This window comes from Zalophus californianus, chromosome 8 (assembly GCF_009762305.2).
Source record: "Zalophus californianus isolate mZalCal1 chromosome 8, mZalCal1.pri.v2, whole genome shotgun sequence".
Classification (NCBI taxonomy): domain Eukaryota; kingdom Metazoa; phylum Chordata; class Mammalia; order Carnivora; family Otariidae; genus Zalophus; species Zalophus californianus.
The window spans coordinates 25,603,586-25,622,553 of record NC_045602.1 but is presented as its reverse complement, the minus strand read 5'-3'; the positions used below and the strand labels follow the sequence as shown (position 1 = coordinate 25,622,553).

Sequence of the window (18,968 nt, the reverse complement as noted above, 5' to 3'; positions counted from 1 at the left end):
TTGTGTGAAATTCACATGGAAGGGGCCAGTGGCCTAGTGGATCCGAGGCTGGGAGCAAGGGGGTAAGTCAGGGCTGGAGGCACAGATCTGTGAGGACCGCAGGTGACATCTGAAGGTAGGAGTCTCTGGAGATGCTATTCATCAACTTGCCTAGAAACAAACGCATCAAATGAAAATATTTGGAAATTCCAAGGTGTTCTTCCTGTGGGTGTGTGGCTTTGCTTCATGCAGCTGAAGGCTGAGGTCACCTTCCTGGCTGCCTGTGGCCTCTGCCTCCCGCAAACCCACTGGTGGTGAAGGTCTTCTTCCTCCCTCCCGCTTCCTCAGCATCCTCACTCTCCGGCCACCCCTGCTGTGTCCCCGCCATGCTCAGATGGCTCTTGGGGCTGAGAACGCCCCCAGGAGTCAGAGAAAGTCTTGTTAGCGTTTTAGACCTTGAAACGGGAGAGGCCACAGCGTCCAGTGCTCTATTTTATAGATGAGAAAATTGAGATCCAGAGATGGCAGTGCTGGGTCAGGGCCACAAAACCAGCCTGGCATTACCAGGGCAAGGCCCTCCCATGCCCGCTGATTGCTGGCCTGGCCCCTTGACGCCACAGACTGAGCCCGGAGTCTGCTTTCTTACAGGACTACACACGGGTGGTGTGCCCTGTGATTGACATCATCAGCTTAGACAACTTCAACTACATCGAGTCCGCCACGGAGCTCCGAGGGGGTGAGTGGGACCAACACCTTCTCCCCAGCGAGGACTCACTGCTCTCCCCCCGGTCGGCATTTTCTAGGGGGAGAGTGGGGAGACTGGAGCACCCAGCCCTGCGTCCTATAATGTCAGTAGCTCCAGTGTGGTCTTACCACCGAGACTGTGAATGGAATGACCAGGGGGGTGTGCAGGATGCATCCAGACCCCGAGCTCTGGCTCCAGTATGGGCTCACTCTGGGAATGAAGGGAAGCCAAGGACCTCCTGGCTAGGTGGGGCCTGACCTGTTCTGGCACCGCAGCATTGGGCACCACGTGCTCTCGGAGGCCCACCACGGTTCGGCTTAGGGCCTAGTGCTGATCCCCCAAGACTGACTTGAGGTGATTCAGCCCCATAAAAACCTGCTTGCACCTTCCCAGGGCTCCTGGTCAAGGGCCACACCCATAACTGTCCGTCTTGTCCCCCTTGGGCTCTGTTGAGCCTGACTCTGTCTTCTGCCTTTTATCCCCTAACCGTGCCCAGCAGGGAAGGCTCAGAGAGGCAATAGAAAGAAACTGTGAGAGGGAAATCTAACGGCCTTCGTGCTGATCAGCCTGGGTGAGACCTGCTGTCTCTAGGCCCAGCTTCCTTGGATGTGTGCATGAGCTTCTAGAAAAGGGATGTGTCATGCAAATCAACTGAGTGGGTGCTGTGTTCTAGGGTTTGACTGGAGCCTCCACTTCCAATGGGAGCAACTCTCCCCAGAGCAGAAGGCTCGGCGTCTGGACCCTGCTGAGCCCATTAGGTGAGTCAGGGCAGGGGGCAGGGGGCAGGGGTGGGTAGGCAGATCCGTCACCACTGGGTCCCTCTCACTGCCACATGGTATAGGAGGCATTCCACATTAAACGCTCAAAAGATTGGGCAGAGACCAAGAGAACCCTTTGCCAAGCTAGCCCCACTTCGCCCTTTAGGAGTTTCTGTCTTCAGAGAGACTTCTCCTAAGGGGACGGAGGCCTGGTAAGACCTATACTGAGAAGTTGCCCGGTGTCGTCCTCCCACACACGTGCCACCGTGTAGTTACACTTCCCATTAAACGTTGGAGGGTCCCAGATGGTCCTGCTTGAGCCTCTGACAGGGAGAAAGAGGGCCCTTTCAGGCCAGAGCAGAACCACTAGGTCTTAGATGTCAGGACTCAGCCCAGGAAGGTCAGGTCAGCATTGCTGTAAGTGGAGGCTGAGCTCGAGGCCTGGCCACTGCTGCTTAATAACAAACATGTCTGCTCCATCCTGTGTGACCACGCGATGGTCGCATCAACTCTGGGCTCTTTTGCAGAGCTGCAGATGCTTTTTCCTGGTCTGTATTCTCCCTTCACGTGGGACACTCCCAGCACGTGGTGGCAAGATGGCCGCCTGGGGTGCAGGGCTTCTCTGAGGGCTGGGGGTAGACTAGAGCATGGTGTCCGCCCAGTGGGGGGGCCTGTGTTCTCAGCTTGGAGGGCATATGGTCTGGATATTCCTACCTAAGACCGGTGCACCTGTCCCAGACCTGTTTGGGATCTCCACGCTGACACTTGTCGGCCTCAGGTGGGGTATCAGGAGGGTCAGAAGTGCTTGGAGAAGTACAAAAAAGGCCACTGGGGTGCAGTTTCTCTGGCCAGTGACAGGGATACCCCGGATTCTTTGTGGGCATCTCTGTATCTCTGGACCTGCCGTATAGTAAACGTTGGATCATTTGCACTGAATTAACTTAAGTCAGATAGAGAAGCAAGGAGCTAGGAAGAACCGAATGCTGATGCTTCCGACAGATGTGTGTGGTTAGGAGAACTCTGCCGGGGACCAATGCCTCACCCACCTGCCGGCCCCTATCCCCTCGCCAGCCTTCATGAGCTGGAGTGGTGCCAAGAGGGAGCTTGGAGCCAGATGCATGCCGGCTAATGCCCTTTACTTCTGAACCGTCTTACCACACCAAGCGCCATGCAGTGCACAGCAGCTTCCGTTACTCCCCTCGGGCGGGCGGCCTCTGATGTGGCAAGGGACCGAGTCAAGGATAAGGCCGGTGGTGCTGGTGCAGCTGACTCTGGGTTTTTAGCTTCTCTGGCCCAGTGGTGGGGTTCTCAGGGCAGGGTCTGTTTTTGTGGGAATAGCCCCCTCATCAGAGAATGAGCGTTTCCCAGGATTAGGTCAGTTCTCAGGGAACGGCCTGGGGTCATGGCATTGGGAGACCTGGTTTCTTGACCTGCTGTCCGTCAACTACCTGACATGGGAGAAAACTCCCTTTGGCCTCCGGACCCGCTGGATGAGGGGCCAGGTCCCTGTGGGCTCGCCCACCTCTCCCTGCTGTCGATCCTTCTGGATACAAGTCTCTATGCTCACTGGATTATCCGATTGGACTCTTCTGTGCTTGCCTGCCTTCCTCTGCAGCCCTTTGCTTTCCAAGTGGCTTTTCTGGCATCCGTCTCAGCAGTCAGAGGCGGGGGAGGTGGGGGTGGGAGCCCAAGGAAGAAGACGAAGTTGAGGGTGTGTTAGTTTGCTGGGGCTGCTGCAGCAACGTGCCACACACAGAGCAGCTTATGGACAGAAATGCGTGGTCTCGCAGGTCTGGAGGCTAAAAGTCCAGAATCAAGGTGTCAGCAGTGTTGTTTCCTTCTGAGGGTGCTGCCGGCCTCTCGCCTTGGCTTTCTTTCTTTTTCCTTTTTTTAAAAGAATTATTTATTTATTTTAGAGAGAGTGCAGGAGTGTGGGGGAGGAGCAGAGGGCAAGAGAGAAGGGAAGCGGGTTCCCTGATGAGCAGGGAGCCTGAAGCAGGACTCGATCTCAGGACCCTGCGATCATAACCTGAGCCGAAACCAAGAGTCGGATGCTTAGCCAACTGAGGCAGCCTGGTGCCCCTCTCCTTGGCTTTCCAATGATCGTCTTCTCTGTGTCTCTTCCCTTTATGGGCTCTCTGTGCATGTCTGTCTCTCTGGCTCAGCGTTTCCTTTTTATAAGGACACTAGTCACATGGGATTGGGGTCCACCCTAATGAGCTCATTTTAACTTGATTAGCTCTCTAGAGACGCTCTCCCCAAATAAGGTCACAATCCGAGGTACTGGGGATTAGGACCCCAATATATTATTTTAGGATGATGTAACCCCTCACAGAGGGGTACAGAGGGAAGTAAAGGGAGAGAGCCCAATCTCAAAGAAACGGAGGTACCATTAATGGGTGCTGCCTTAGTCCTCCTTCGCTGCCTGGTCAGCGGCCCGCTGCCTGGGCTCCCAGCAGTGGAGCCCCAAGAGAGCCACGCTGGGCAGGGCCTGTGGGAGAGGCCAGCGGAGGATCCCCAGGCCGTCAGAACAGCGGGCTTCTGAGCGAGTCCTGGGCGCCCACAGAAAGCATGCTGATAAGTAAATTAGCCTGTCTGTGAAGTCTAGAGATTTAAAATCAAAAGGCAGAACCCTGGAGCATGTTCTTGTTTTAGGTAATGCATTGGCCCTCGTAAAGAGGAAAAGCAATGGGGAGAAAAGAGCATGGGGTTCTGCACGGCCAGGACAGATGAATGGGCTGGTGGTCACTCCTCTCTCTCCCATAACTTCCTCTGTCCCTTCCAAATGCACAGGACTCCCATCATAGCTGGGGGGCTCTTCGTGATGGACAAATCCTGGTTCGATTACCTGGGGAAGTATGATACAGACATGGACATCTGGGGTGGAGAGAATTTCGGTGAGTCACTGTCTCTGCGTCCTAGGGCCGCATGTACCCGGGATGAGGGCCTGGGAAGGGGGCAGTAGGTCACTCCTTGGGGGCAAGGGCAGGTGGGGCACGAGAGGAGTAGTTGCTGGGAGGCTGGAGGTAACAGGGCATTTCTCCGTGGGGAAAGCCTCCCCTAGGAAGACCCTCAGGAGCGAGTTGACAGCAAAAGCCAGGAAGGCGAAGGAGCCCGTGTTCTAGTCCCCGCCCCACCCAGGGGCCCGCCGGCTGGGAGCCGGGAAAGGAAATGAACATTGGCTGGGCCCGGATGGGGTTTCGAGTTTGACAGACTCAGCTCCATGGATTTTCACAAAAACCCCTAGAAGCGCCCCCGTGTCACACTTTCACACTCAAGGCAACTATAGGGTCGCTCAGTGTTATGAGCTCCACGGGTGGGTCCTGGACTGCTCTCTCCTAGGGCTGCAGAATGCAACTCGACGCAACTGCGGCCAGACGTGTTTGCAGTTTGGGAACCTGTGACCCCTTCCACCCTCACCCCTTTCTCTCTCACTAAAAGATAAGGGCCAGACACTCCCAGGCTTCCGTGGCAACTACCCCCAGACCCCCGTCATTAACCCACTGCTGAGTACTGTGTGCACAGAGCCACCAGCAGATGTTTACCAAATGTTACGGGGGTCGCTGTCAATCGTCTTCATCCCAGGCTCCTTCTACCTCCAAATAAATCCCCAAGTTCGGTGCTCCCAGCTCAAGCCTGCCTCGGGCAGGGATGCAGCTCTGTTTTGTTCCAGCTGTCTCCGGTGCTTCGAATAGTGCCCCCATGAAGGAGGCTTCCGTAACTACTTGTTGAATGAAGCACCGGAGAAGAGCAAGAGGCCGGCATGTCACCGGGGAGCGTTCAGCATGGGTCCCCGAGCGGTGGTGCGGCCCCGAGAATGGATGATCTGTGGGGCTCGTCTGGGCATTCAGCAGTAACTCCATGCATTGTCCTCTGCCATTGTTTTCTCCTGTCTCTGCCTCCAGAGTGTTTTATGGCTTTCTTCCTCAGTCGCTAAGAGTTATTTTCCAGAAATTTATGGCTGCTGGCCTGACCCACAGCATCTGTTCTCCCAAAATGGGCAGTGTAGAGAAATCCATCAGATAAGTAGAACTCTTGCCATTCGGGGGCTGGATTGGAAGCTCAGCAAACAAGCAGAAAACCCCAAGCCCCCAAACCAAACTGATTCTCCTTGCTGGTACCCAGTCCTGGAACAGAATGGGGAAATCTGGTACAGGTTTGAGATCAGCACTGCCTGCACGGGCCCAGGAGCACTTGGGACCTTGTCATTCCCAGTGGGGACAAGACCGCTCTCTTTCTGGGCAGAGCCAGTGGGACATCCTGCGGCGCACGGCGCCTCTCGTGATCCGTAGTGATGTGCTCTGGCCTGTCCTCCCATCACCAAGCGAATCCTTTCTGCAGTCCTTTGGATAGACAGAAGTCATCTCATCTCTGTTCCAATGCCGTTTATGACAATTGCGTTCACTGCTTCACAGTTGGGCTCATTCTGTTGCTGCGAATTTTTGCGTTGAATTGTTAGAAATTTCTTCTAGGTTGAAGCCCATCTCGCTCTAGCCTCTGTCTGTCGGGGCTTATGCTACCCCCCCCACCCCCTGTCACCCTTACAAAGGGAGTGCGATCCTTCCTCCTTGTGGCAGTCACATTGGGATTCAGGCAGCACGTTATTTTTAATGATGGCACGTTCTGGTCCAACCTACAGTCCTTGCTGTTTACGGCAGTGTTGACACGCATCTGCTCCTACCGAGTGGCAGTCTCAGCTAGTTGCTACCCAGTCGTTGGACACTCACCAGTGCTGATTTGAATGGGGAAGGAGGGAGGGGCTTCTGAGGAGGTGTGGGAGAGGCATTTTACAGTCCATTGCAAAATTTTTTAAACCACAGAAAAGCACTGCAGACAGCTATCCCAGGAGACACTGTTTTCTCCCCTCCCGACATTCCGTTGTGTTATAGTTGGCTCCCGGCACTTTGAAAGCCGTTTCTGGATTTTTTTTTTTTTTTTAGCATTTTCTATGCCAGAAGATGCAGTGCTTTCCAATGGTACATAGATCATGTGGGGCAGTCCAGCTCTGCGGGCGAGCATAGGTAGGGACCTGAGGGCATGAAGGTGGAGATTTGGAAGAGCCCGTCAGGATGGGGTGATGATCAGGGGTTTGGTGGGGTTGGGGGGCACTGCTTCACTTTCAGAGGAAAGATGATACTGAGGGAAGGAATTCTTGCTCCAGGGGGTGGCAGGGGGCCCTCCCCATCGCCCAGCTCACCACGTCCTGAGAGCCACATCCCCAGCATCGTTCACGTCCACCCCTCTCTCCATCCCCAGGACTACTCTGCTCCCCTCAAAGCCAACCTCCCACTGGGCCAGAGAGCACTGTCTGAAATGCAGGTTCTCTCCCACTTCCCAGACCAGGCAGACACGTGGTTGCTGCTTGTCCTATTCCATAGGGAGTATGGGAAGTTAAGAACACCAGCTTGGCATCTGCAGTTGTATGGCCTTGGGTGACCATGGTGGGCCTGTGGCTAGTCCTTGTTCAGCAGCTGGGGGGCTGGATGCAGCCTGATTGCCCCAGATGGCATGAAGTACAGTGTTGCAGACAAATAAGAGGCTCTCTACTCAAGTCCACGAGTTCATGGAAAAATAATAACAGAGCCCAGGAGGTCCTGCGAACTTAAAGATCATTCAAAGAAAGGGTCTCTGTTGGTGCATTTATATATGTGGACTTAGGGATAACAGTAGCCACCCAAGGGCTCACCGCTGCCCACTCCACTTCCCCTGTCCTGAGTTGGTCGAAGGTACAGTGGTTCTGCTGCTGTGGGTACAATGTGTGTTGGTACACAGTATGTGTGGCTCCATGCAAGCTAGAATCATCGCATTCGGCAGAGCCTGTGTCCCAAGCTTCCTCCATCTTTGTTCAGAAACCAGACTATGCAATGAAATTGGAACCTGGGTGGGTCTGGCTGAGCAATGGTGTATGAATAGCTGTGGTTTGGCTTCTGGGGAGAGAGCATCCCCTTTCCCGTCCAGCAGTCGTTGGCTTGGCAGGTAGACACTGGGCTGGTGGAGGGCAGGGGCGGGGGACCCACGGGGCCCTGGTAAGACTACCAGTGGGTTGGTGAGGACACAGGAGGAAAGAAGTGAGGATGGAAGGTGGGGAGGGCAGTTTGCCTCAAGTAGGAGTCCGATGTCTAAAGAAAATAAGATAGCGGTGCCCCCAGTGAGGGTGGAATAATTACCCGTCTCCCTGCCTGGAATTCAAAGTGGATTAGGGCCTGTGTGACATTCATCCCCCGGGGAGATTGTGCTGGCGCTGACTCAGCGAGAACCCCCTACAGATTCCCTACATCGTCTTTTTGCTCCGTCCCCCTCACTTAAGAAAGTGATGACTTGGCAGGAGCCGCAGACGTGGAAAGCGGAGGGTCCAGGCAGTGCCTGGAAGGCCGGCTGCCCCACGCCTCCCTGCGCCGCGCTTCTGTTGCATGAGCCCCCGCTGCACGGCGCCTCTGGATTACGAGACTTTCCCAGGAGTCAGCACATCCCCGCCAGGACAGTTATCCTGACGTCAGTGGTGTAGACGAGGGCAGGGCGACTCCGTGCCTGGGTGTTAAATATGCCACACGATACACCTGTGAACCTTCACGCTAACTGCACACTCCCGGCTGCACCTCCAGGCCGCCCAGGTCAGGCCCAGGCCTCCGATCACCCCAGTTACAACACTCAGGACCCTGCTGCCCAGAAGCTGTGACCTCATCTCGGGCTGCAGGAGCCTTGGGGAGGCATCAGCTGTACTAAATGGGTGCAAAGGCGGACATTTGCCAGGATTGGATGGAGGTGCAGGGTGGTGGCTGGTCATAGAGGAGCCACTCTTGTTGGCCACTAAAAGACCCGAAGTCCGTGTCTTTGCTCCCGGAGCAGCGTTGGCCCAAGGAGGCTGTTGAGCGCTGAGGACAGGACGAGGGCGGAGTTCTGGAGTGGGGAGATGTGCGTCAGCCCCCAGGCACCCGCTGGCAGGGGTCAGGTCAGAACCGCTTCTGCGTCATCAAATAAGGACGTCCTTGACCGTGAGCAGGGTTGTTAGGATGACTAATAAGCTACCACCTGAGCGAGGAGGGCCGAACAGAGCGCAGCCCAGGGGTAGAAGAAGAGCTCATTTTCCTCCCATGGCTCACGTTTGCAGAATTGAGATATGTGGTGGTTTTTGGCTAAAGCACCAGATGCGGGGAAATGAAGAGGAGGAGGGCTGGTTTGACAGGCGGGGGAGAGGAGGCAGGCTGCAGCAGGCTGTGGATGGGTGGCCGGGGACAGAAGATGCACCCCCATCTGCTGGTGTCCAGCATTCCTCGGCAGAGCATCACATGGCCCCTGGAAGCCGGTGCTGGAGCTGGGACAGAGCTGGAGCTGGGGGGGATGAAGGGGAGTCCTCAGCTTCAAGTGAACCGTGGGGTCAGCTGAAGAAACAGTGTCAGGGAGACCCTGTAAAGACAGAGCCTCGGGGTGGAAGACTGCCAGGGGACCAGAAGGAAGGTGAAGGACCAGGGTCAGATGACTCCTTTCCAAGGTGGGGACCTGTGGCAGAAGGCGGGACTCGGAGATGCAGAGGGAAGCACAGAGAAAGAAAGAGGTTGCTGGGGTAGGAGGGGGTAGGGGAGGGAACTGGGGCATAGTTTGGAGGGATTCGCTTTGCAAATGAGGAGGGACATATGTCTTATTTGAATACATGGAAAGGAAGAGACCATAGCCAAAACGTATGCGTATTTTGGGAAGAGGGCTGGCACAAAATTTGTAGGTTATATCTAGTAAACCAGATCTCCGTCTCTAGTTTTGAAAGATGAGATGGTTTTCCTTTTTGGGAACTGGAGCAGACCGTATTTTGAGATCCTGGGGGGGAAATGATTGGAGCACAGTAGACTTTTGGAGCACACTGTTAAGGAAGACGTCCTGAGACTAAGGTCACACATGCACTAATAGTCCCACGGGCTGACCCCTGCGGCCAGCCCCTCAGTGCACTCACTGCGAGGCAAAGCGACGGATGCTGGCAGTCAGTTGCGTTCACTCACTGCTCCGTGTCCCCGCCCCCCCCAAACACCAGGCTGGGACACATGATCCCAACAGTGTCCCAGCCAAACGTCACACTGCTATGTATCGGGGGCTTGATGGAATGTCAAAATCGCGAATGTTAGGTCCACAAATTTCAAGTGACTTTGGTGGCTGAAGAAGGAAGCTGGAAGTGGGCACAGGAGGGCAGTGCTAATAGGGTCCATGTCCCAGAGACTGGCTTCAGGGGTGTCTGATCATAGCTATGGCTCATCTTTCCACCCTACTTAAGTGTTCCCCATATTCTCAGAATTCTGTTTCATTCGACCTGGATGGCTATCCTGTGGCGTACAGCCTCAGTGAGGTGAAGCAGGTGTCCCCAGGGACACGACTCGGGGGCTGTTGCAGACTCAGGGCTGCAGACCCCAAAGCCAAGCTCCTTCCTCCCTCCATGTTCTTGCCATCGTTTGGAAGCAGTCTTGAAATGTCCTTTCCTTATCCTAACACACACATTGTCCCCACCCTGTCCCGGAGCTTCCTGGGAATGAGCCCCCTCGGGGCAGCACCTGGGCACGCAGAAGGGCAGGTGTAGAGAATGTGGCAGCAGCGGGGTTGGCATCCAGGGAGCCTTGCCTGCCGCTCAAGGACACGGGGCAGGGCGCAGTAGGGGATAGGGAAAGTCTGGCTGAGGACAGCTGAGTGAGAGCTGGTGAGGATCGCGATGAAGACAGTGTCCGGGCACCTGCTTGGAGAGCTGGAAAGGAGGGAGACCGAGAGCCAGAAGTGGAGGGACAGAAAGAGGACCCAGGTGAAGGAACCCAGGGAGGTGGGGCCCGGCGTGCTGGAGGGTGCGGTGCATGTATGTGGTAGGAAGGCACCAGAATACTCACATCCTCCTCCCCTGCTCCTGGACCCCAGCCTGCTTCCACATGCCACCCCCCCATCTCCATAGCAGGAGCAGTTACCCAGAGGCAAGGATTTCCCCTGGGCCAGCCTACCCTCGTATTTGAGCCTGACTACAGAAGCACGAACCAGGCAGGAATTCCCAAATGGGAAGCTTGACATTTCCTACCAGGGGCATACCCAGCGGGGTGCCCGGGGTGCAGTCAATAAGGAGGTGCACTGGCCGTCGAGAAGTTAAAAGCCATCACAACACTGCCTAACAGTCATTCAGCAGTCCTAAACATCAGCAGTGACAAGATACTCCCCTCCACCACCTTGGTATGCCGCTGCTTCCTTCTGGGGCAGAAGCACTGCCGCAAGCCGGCTAGGACACCGCCCCAGGAGAGATCTGCACACCCCAGCCTAATCCCGGCTGCCTCTGTGGACTCTTCTCCTCCTGCAGCTACAGCAGCCAACGAAGGGGAGAAGTGGGCATGTGTGCAAAATCCCCGCCCTGGGGAGCGACCCCAGCAACAGCTTAGAGGCTTCCAACATTTTCTGTCCCTGTTCTCGGTTACTGCCCAGATGTCTCCTCCTGAGCTCCAATTCAGGTGCCCTTACAGAGTGGCAGAATTGTGGTCCGGGTGTTGGGAGGTGCTCTGCTGGACGCCTTGCCCAGGTGCTTGCTGGGAATCCTGCCCATGGGTGTTGCTAGCCGGTCAGAGTGTGGGCCTCACCACCTCCATGACAGCCCCTTCTACCTGGGCCTTGACTATCGGGAAATTCTTTATTCTTGAATGGGAAATTCTTTCTCCTCGGTCCTGACTCTAGCCCTCCGGGGTCATACGAGCACGTCTAATCCATCTGCCATGTGTCCGGAAGCAGCATTCTAGGTTGCCCCAATGTTGTAGCAGGGCCCTGTGCCAGGCTGGTCCCCGAATGTGGCCCCTCATGAATGTGCTCCTCCAAGCCAGCCCCCCGTTTCTTTCCATATGCACTCGCATCACCCTCCCAGCTGTGAGTTATCATCAGCCCCATTTGCAGAAGGGGAAACTGAGGTTCCCCAGCCAGCAGGGCACACAGTCTGACTTCACCCCACCCCCAGCCCCGGGCGGGATGCAGCAAAAGGGGGAGAAGGCCCTGACCACTCCCTTGGACCTGGTGCCCGATGCTGCCATCCTGTGTCCCCGCCCCCCTCCGGAGGGCACAAGCCATGCTGAGGGGGCACGACTCTCCTGCAGAGATCTCCTTCAGAGTGTGGATGTGCGGCGGCAGCCTCGAGATCGTCCCCTGCAGCCGAGTGGGCCATGTCTTCCGCAAGAAACACCCCTATGTTTTCCCAGATGGAAACGCCAACACATATATAAAGTAAGTTCGAGTCCCAGGGGCTCTGTGGGGGCAACAGAAAGCCGAGTGCTTTCCTGGTGACGGGTTGTGTCTGTCCCTGGTTCTCTGGTAGGTTGCCTGGGTGTTCTGGGTGCTCAGGAGCCACAGTCGTGCTCCCTGGGACTCTGCCTAAGCAGGGGAGGTCGGACTGGCCCGCCCAGCATTAGGAGGAGGCCTGACGCTCTTCACCACTGACGTCCCCGCAGCTTGACAAGGCCCACAAGACACCGGGCGGCACTGTCCTGCAGGGCTCTGGGTGTTTGGGGTGGTTTGGGATGGCGGGAGGAGATGCCGTTTTTGCCTCTGAGTTCTAGAAGATCCAGTGCTCCCACTTTCAGGCCAGGTCACCAGGGGAGAGGTCATTGGAAGGATCTGTGGATGGGGATGCACAAGTGGCCACAGCTCACAGGCCTGCCCCAGGCCCTGCAGGTGCACAGACAGGGTCCGGGCTGAGGCCAGCCCCACGACCCTGGGCTCCTTCCCTAAGGTGTTGGCACCTCCTGCTGGATGAAGGTGGAAGATCCCGGGGTCTCAGTGAGCCAGGGGTGCCCACTTGCTTATTCCTGCTCCGTCCCTTCATACACCTTCTCCTGTGATTTCTTCTCCTTCAATCTTCTCTTCTGTTTTAGAAACATTTCATGTATATCCCTCTTTCCTCCAGCTTCTTCTCACCTTTTCCCTTATCCCCTTGTCGCTCATCATCTGACAGCTTCATGTATCCATTCATTCTCTTTCTCCCTTTTTTCTTTTCTGTCTGGTCCATTTGCGGGGGGGGGAGGGGCGGGGAGCTAAGCATTTCTTCATTTGGGACGTCGTTTTCCTCATCAGTGTTCTTCCGTCCTCGGTTTTCACACATATGAGCAGATATGGGTCACATCCTGACACGAGCATCTCGGGGCTGGCATGACCCTGAGCAGGGGAAAATTTAACACCTTTTGCAGAAACTGGGTGGGCAAGGCTGGTGCTGGGAGAAACCCAGCAGGCACCAAAGGCAGGGCTGCCTCGACCCTTGGGTTTCCGGGAAGAAAAGGTGAGCAGGGGACACCTGGTGTAGGAAAGCGAGGGGGCAGCAGTCCTGGGCTCCAGAACATTCACTGTCTTTGAGTCTGGGCCCTGGCCAGTGGGTCAGTCGGTGGTTTTGAAAGGCAGCACAGGTGTCTCCTAAGCAGCGTCCAGGTTGCTGATGGTTAGGCCGGGGCAAGGAGCCAGCAAGGTGCTGGTAACTGCCTTCCCTGCACCAAGAACAGGCTGTGCGTCGGGTCCACCAGCTTGGAATCTCTCTGCTTCAGACGGAACCAGAAGTCTGCAGGCGCATGCCCTGTTCGGTGAGGCCCCGGGTTCACCGACGTGGGCCCTGGCGAGGCTTGCTCCCACACCACCCCCTGGCATCTGTTTTCTGATGACCTCTCTCCTGCCCTGGGGCTCTTCCTGGTTTCACTGCCTCCCTGCCTGCTGAATGGTGGACATACGTCCTCCATGTCAGTCTCTCTCATTTTCTGTGACCTCTGAGGTCAGCGCCAGAGCAAACTCCTGATAGAAAAGACTAGCGTGCTGGCAAAATCAAGCTGACAGCCGGCTTGATTACTTGATTCTTGACGCCCACCCCATGGTCTGGGCCGCTGTGCGTGATTGGCTGTCCTGCCCAGAGCGGGGACCCCAGCACTCGCCGTGCATAAAGGGGGGAGCACCTGGAGTGGGAGTTTGTGGGCAGCGGGAGAGGTGGCCACTGCAGGCCCTGCCTCTCTCGTCTTGGTCCCCACACGTGGGGATGTGGAGGCTCGCCTCTCCCGCCCGCCCCCCCCCCCTTTTGGAGCCACGTAAGTTCCATTTCGGGCACAGTTTTTCTGGTGTGTACCTGTTGGAGAAAAGTTTGTCCTCACTACTAAAGTTCTGTGTCTTGGAGTAAAAAGGCCCTTTTGGAGATTGGGTGGGACTTGGCTGGGCTCAGCACCCATGGAAGAATGCTGTTACTGGATCATGGGGGCCCCCAGCTGGGTAATGCTGCCTGCGTGTGCATGTTAACCACTCTGGGACACCCCCTGTATCCCCAGGAACACCAAGCGGACAGCTGAGGTGTGGATGGATGAATACAAGCAATACTATTATGCTGCCCGGCCGTTTGCTCTGGAGAGGCCCTTTGGGAAGTAAGTGTCCCTTCCGCCTGCTTTGTGCAGAGGGTCAAGAGGAGCTCCAGCCCCTCACAGCCTGTCCGCTTAGCTGGTCACCCAAGCCATGGCCACTGTCCCTTATATCCCTTCTTGCTCCTGCCCTGTCCTGGGTGTGCGGGGCTTTCCGCAGCTCTTGCAAAATGACGGCCTGGCAACCTGGACCACCGCCCTAGGGGGTGAGCTGTGCCTTGCACCACGGAGCGAATGTTTCTAGCTTTTTACAGAAAAGTGGGGTGCGGGACACGATGGCCTTAGCACCTCCAGAGCTCCTCCTCCTAGTTCTGAGTCACCCAAGCCCAAACCACCCTCCTTCCTCGGAGGAGCAGTATCCTACGGGTGTCCCCTTCGTAGGGGCACGTAGCTGGTGCTCCAGCTTCGTCGGGGTAGACGAGGACAGGGAAGGAATTCTGTGCCAGGGGCCGTAAAGGCTGTCCTGGGAGTGCTCCCCAAACTCTGAGAAATGGGTTTAATTGCCTCTATTTTACAGGACAGGAGACAGGCTTCTGCAGGTTAAGGTACTTGCCCTTATCACATCACGGTACCAGGGGCATGAGGCTCAAACCACACCTGTCTGATCCCAAAACCATATGTTGCCTTCTCCAACTCAGAGCTGATAAGAGAAAAATGGAAACTGCGTCTGTGTTAGCATCTGATTGTTTTGAGGAGCAACCAATGGCTTTTTGTCATGCTAATGTCCCTCAGTCAAACTAAGGCTGGTGAGCAGATGGGTTTCTGCAGCCTACCCCTCATAGGTGGGGCCCATCCCTGCTCAGGAGGATTAAATAGACTCAGCCAAAGTGGCCTGCGTCTCTGAAATTATAAACCTGTGCTGTCTCCCCCAGTTCAATCACTCAGAACCTCACAAGGCTTTTGTCCTGAGTCCTCATCAAACTCCTGGCCCCCTGACCATGGCCATGCACCCCTCTTTCTTCGCCTCCCTCCCTCCCCAGCTTGGGTTCTGCTCTCTTGCTTAGAGAGAGGGCTTAAAAGGCCTTGTCCTCGGATCTTTCACCCTGTTGTGCATCTGTCAGCACCTCAGGCAAAGTTTTCTCAACCCTGGATGAACCCGACTTTGTGCCTTTCCCTCCCCCGTGCACAGGCTGCTGAAGGTTCTGGAAAGCATCAGCCAGTGCTGCTAACGCACCGTGGCCATCAGCCTCAGGCAGGCCGTTAGTAGGCCTCCCAGTCCTACTGCCTTTCCTGGCCATCATTCTCCGCGGTCCCCGTTTAAACCTCTCCTGTCTCCCCACCTCCCGAGTCCACCCGTCACTCAAGGCAGATGACACCTTCTGTTTTATAGCTGAAATAGATGCCATTGACTTCCCAAGACAAACCGACTTGGCAACTTCGCTCTCTCTGCCCCACTCTTCTCCAAAGACAGGTGTGCCCCCTGCTGTGTTAGACCAGCCCTCCACCTGTGCTTGGGATCCACCTTTCATCTGCATTCATTTGTAAATCAACATTTATCGAGCTCCCTTGGCCTGGATTCATCCTCTCCTGCCTCCTGGCTCAGGGCTTCTTAAACCTTAATGCACATGGATCTCTTGGGGCTCTTGTTAAAATGTGGTTGCTGATTCCGTAGCGTTGCATTTCAGTAAGCTCCCAGGTGGTGCAAGGCTGCGGGTCTGAGGGCCTGTCCGGGCAGAGCAGAGCTCCAGGGTGGTGCTTCCCAAACTAGCCTGCACATTGCCATCCCCCAGGGAGCTTCAGGAGCTACGGATGCCACTCCCAGAGAGCTGATGGGGCCTGGGCTATGGCCTGGGCTGGAGAATTTTTGAAACACAGCCCCCTACCCTCACCGCCAGGATTCTAATGTGCAGCCAGTGTGGGAACCATCGTTCTAGGGGACCCTGCCCTCCGCTTCCTCATCCCTGATCTGTCTCTCCTAATGCATGGTCCCCATCAGCATTTAAACCGATTCAGGGTCTTAAAACTTAAATGATTTAAAAAGGAAGAGGAGGAAAGGAAAGAAACTCCAAAAACTTTCCTTCCATCCAACGTCGTTGGTCTCTTGCACCCCTTGCCGCTCCTTCGGGGCGCAGCATCCTGAAACCCTGCCTGCGTGCCTTGTGGGCAGCTCTTGCCCGCCTCTCCTGAGTGTGCTCGGAGACCCGCCCCTGTCCCCGACCGCCCCCTCCTGGCTCACCCCCCCCCCCACCGCATTGGGCTCATTACCCATCGTCCTCCCCCAGCCAGCCCATCGGGCGCCCCTCTGACCACCGAGTCCGTGCCTGCCATCTCCCTTGTGCTGCGTCTCAGGCTCCACCTCCCTGGCCCCATTGCTGCCTCACTTTCTCTTTCCTGCCATGTTTCTGGTCCTCCCCAAGGGTCTGTCCTCACCGGCTCCGTACTGTGCATTCCCCCCTGGCGTCAGCCACCGCTTCCGTGCTGCTGACTCTTGTGTCTCTGTCCCTGACCTGGACCTCCCGTTCTGAGCCACAGTCCCTTCCCTCCCACGACAAACTGGACATCTCCACCTGGACACCTCCCCGGCTGCTCCAACTGCACTCCTAAAGGGAACTCAGCCACTTTGCTTCTAAACGTGCCCCGCAGCCCGTCTCCCACATCCCCGCAAACACTCTTCCTTGTGTCCTGTGGCCCAAGTCACAGGTCTGGGTGTCAGCCTTGTTCTTTCCTCCCCCAACCTTCCCAAGTCAAACAGCTCCCAAGTCCCGGTGCTGCCGCCTCCTTCATGCACGCAGCACCCAGGTCTTTGCTAAACGCTGAACGTTCAGCTTAGAAAAAAAATTGATGTTATTTCTCTGCTCAGGCTGCCCCCTTCCTCTGGGGAGGAAATGTGGTTAGCGCTAACTAAGAAGTCCAGCGCGGCGTGGAAGGAGGTGAGGCTGGCCGAGCAGGGCCACCCGGGAAGGAAGGACAAGGGGCAAATGGAGCCAAGGAGGGTGGTGGCGGTGGCGCTGGAGAGAAATGGAGGGCCTTGGACTGTGCCTTCTCTCCATTCCGCCCCCCACCCCCTGCCTGAGAGCACCATCAGCACCACAGGGGGCTGTCTGCAGTCCCCTCCCACTGCTCCCTGTCTCCAGCCTTGCTCTGCCAGACCCGTTTGCCACCAGTGAGATGCTCTCAAAGTGCAGATGTCGCCACGTCACGCTTTGCTCAGAACCCATCCGTTGCATCCCATTGCCTCAAAGTCCGACCTCCTCCACAGCGGCCCCCAAAACCCTCTGTGGTCTGTTCCTTCCTCTCTGCTCCCGCTCACTTCCCCTCTGCCATCCCCGCGTACATTCGTTCGTGCGTGCGTACGGCTCGGCCTTCCACAGTGCCGCTCCTGCCACGGACAGTCTCCCCTCGCTCTTCCCCGGCCTGTGCCGGGGGGCCCCGACCCCACCCACTCTCTGGTTTGTCTAGATAGCCTCCACCTTTCCTTCCAGATACCAGCTTCTGCGTGACCACCTTGGAGACCACTGACCTGACTAGCGAGGGCACACACCTCTGAGATGATCCCGCAGCCCCCGCATGCCCCCCCCACCACGTCCACACAGGGCTGCGATGGCTTGTTTCATTACCTTCCTCTGTTGTTCAGAAGCTCACCATCCATCATTCCCCACATTGGGCACAATGCCTGGCACAGAGTAGGTGCTCAATAAATATCTGATGAATAAAGGCGTGACCAGGCCCCAGAACCAGATGATTCTTTGAGAGTGGGGTGGTCAGGAGTGGTATTTTGACTGCAGAATCCAAAGAGAGATTTGTGGGTAAGTAGACTCAGAGCCCCAGTGGTGAATTATTAGCAACAGACTGCGTGTTCATGTAGCCTTGTTTTTAATGAAAACTAAAAACACCCCTAAATTCCATTTTCAAGTAAAAACACAAATCGTCCGTGTCGTTACCACACCACTGTGAGCTATTGCTCCGTTTTCCATAGCTCTGTCTGGAGCTCTAGAAATCTCCCTTGGTTAATTTCTCCAGCACCCTCGGGAGAGACGTGGGCACAGCGTGTGCTTTTGTCTCTCAGCCTTGTCCCTGTCTCTGACCCTCGGCTGTGCTTTTGTCTTTGTGTCTCCCCCTGCCCCGCGTCCCCCCAGCATCGAGAGCAGGCTGGACCTGAGGAAGAATTTGCAGTGCCAGAGCTTCAAGTGGTACCTGGAGAACGTCTATCCAGAGCTCAGGTACCTGCCCTATCTTCTGAGCCTTTGCTGGCTTGTCAGGAAAGGCCCTCCGCGGACTCGGTCTGGAAAAGGGACATCCTGTGGCCAACTGGATAAAGGTCGTTAAGCATAGGGAGGTCTGAGGGGACCAGGTGGCTCCCCTTATTCCTGAAACCAGAAGAGGAATTAAGTTAATCAGTGGCGTGAGGGATGGCAGTTCTCGGGGAGCAGCGTAGCGCAGCTGCTGGGGCTTGAGTCCTGGGCGCGACCTGAGGCTGCTGCTGTCTCCACGCCCGGCTCCGTCTGCCATGGTGGCTCCTGGGTCTCTCCTCGCTGCCTTGTTCCTGGTGGCAGCCCCCCACCATGGACGGAATGCCCCTGTCATCCTCAAAACCCTGTCTCCACCTCTCCAGCGGCTGGTGTCACTCAGCCAAGGAGCAGCTGGTTCTCATCTCTCTGTGGCTTTCCTCCAGAATCCCCAGCGATTCCTCCATCCAGAAGGGCAGTATCCGACAGAGGCAGAAGTGCCTAGAGTCTCAAAGGCAGAAAAACACAGACACGTACAACCTCAGGCTAAGCCCCTGTGTCAAGAACAAAGGCGAGGATGTAAAATCCCAGGTACGTAACTGGCTGGGGATGTGAGAACATGTATGGGCCTCAGCCTCTAACCCCTGCTTTTGTAGGACACCCGGTGTCCAGTTATACCCAGAGCCTAGCAACAGAGCAGGAGAAGTATGATTTCCCCTCACTCTGAGACCGGGGTCACTCCACTGGGTTTCCAAATGGGTCCGGTTTCTCTGAAAGGCAGTTTAGCAGGCGACGTCATGCCTCTAGGAAATCGCTGTTAAATTAGCAGGATTTAATGAGTACGTCCGTGGCGTCCAGCCTGCTTGCAGGTAGTGGGGGCTGGGTCAGGCAGCTCAGGTGCAGCTGCTACCTGGAAAACGTGAAGGGCAGACGGAGAAAGGCGTGCCTC

General features: G+C 56.1%; 1 protein-coding gene across 3 annotated transcripts in view; it reads left to right on the top strand.

The window, feature by feature from the left end:
• GALNT14 (polypeptide N-acetylgalactosaminyltransferase 14) overlaps window positions 1-18,968 on the top strand; it is a 209,509-nt gene that overhangs the window by 179,052 nt on the left and 11,489 nt on the right. Inside the window, exons 7-13 of one of the 3 annotated variants that reach the window (XM_027622059.2) lie at window positions 628-715; window positions 1,398-1,482; window positions 4,276-4,379; window positions 11,571-11,697; window positions 13,767-13,859; window positions 17,930-18,013; window positions 18,466-18,610. In XM_027622059.2, coding sequence (XP_027477860.2) covers window positions 628-715; window positions 1,398-1,482; window positions 4,276-4,379; window positions 11,571-11,697; window positions 13,767-13,859; window positions 17,930-18,013; window positions 18,466-18,610 — 726 coding nt within the window. The remainder of the gene's footprint in view (window positions 1-627; window positions 716-1,397; window positions 1,483-4,275; window positions 4,380-11,570; window positions 11,698-13,766; window positions 13,860-17,929; window positions 18,014-18,465; window positions 18,611-18,968) is intronic. The other 2 variants (XM_027622060.2, XM_027622061.2) reach the window with 2 other exon arrangements.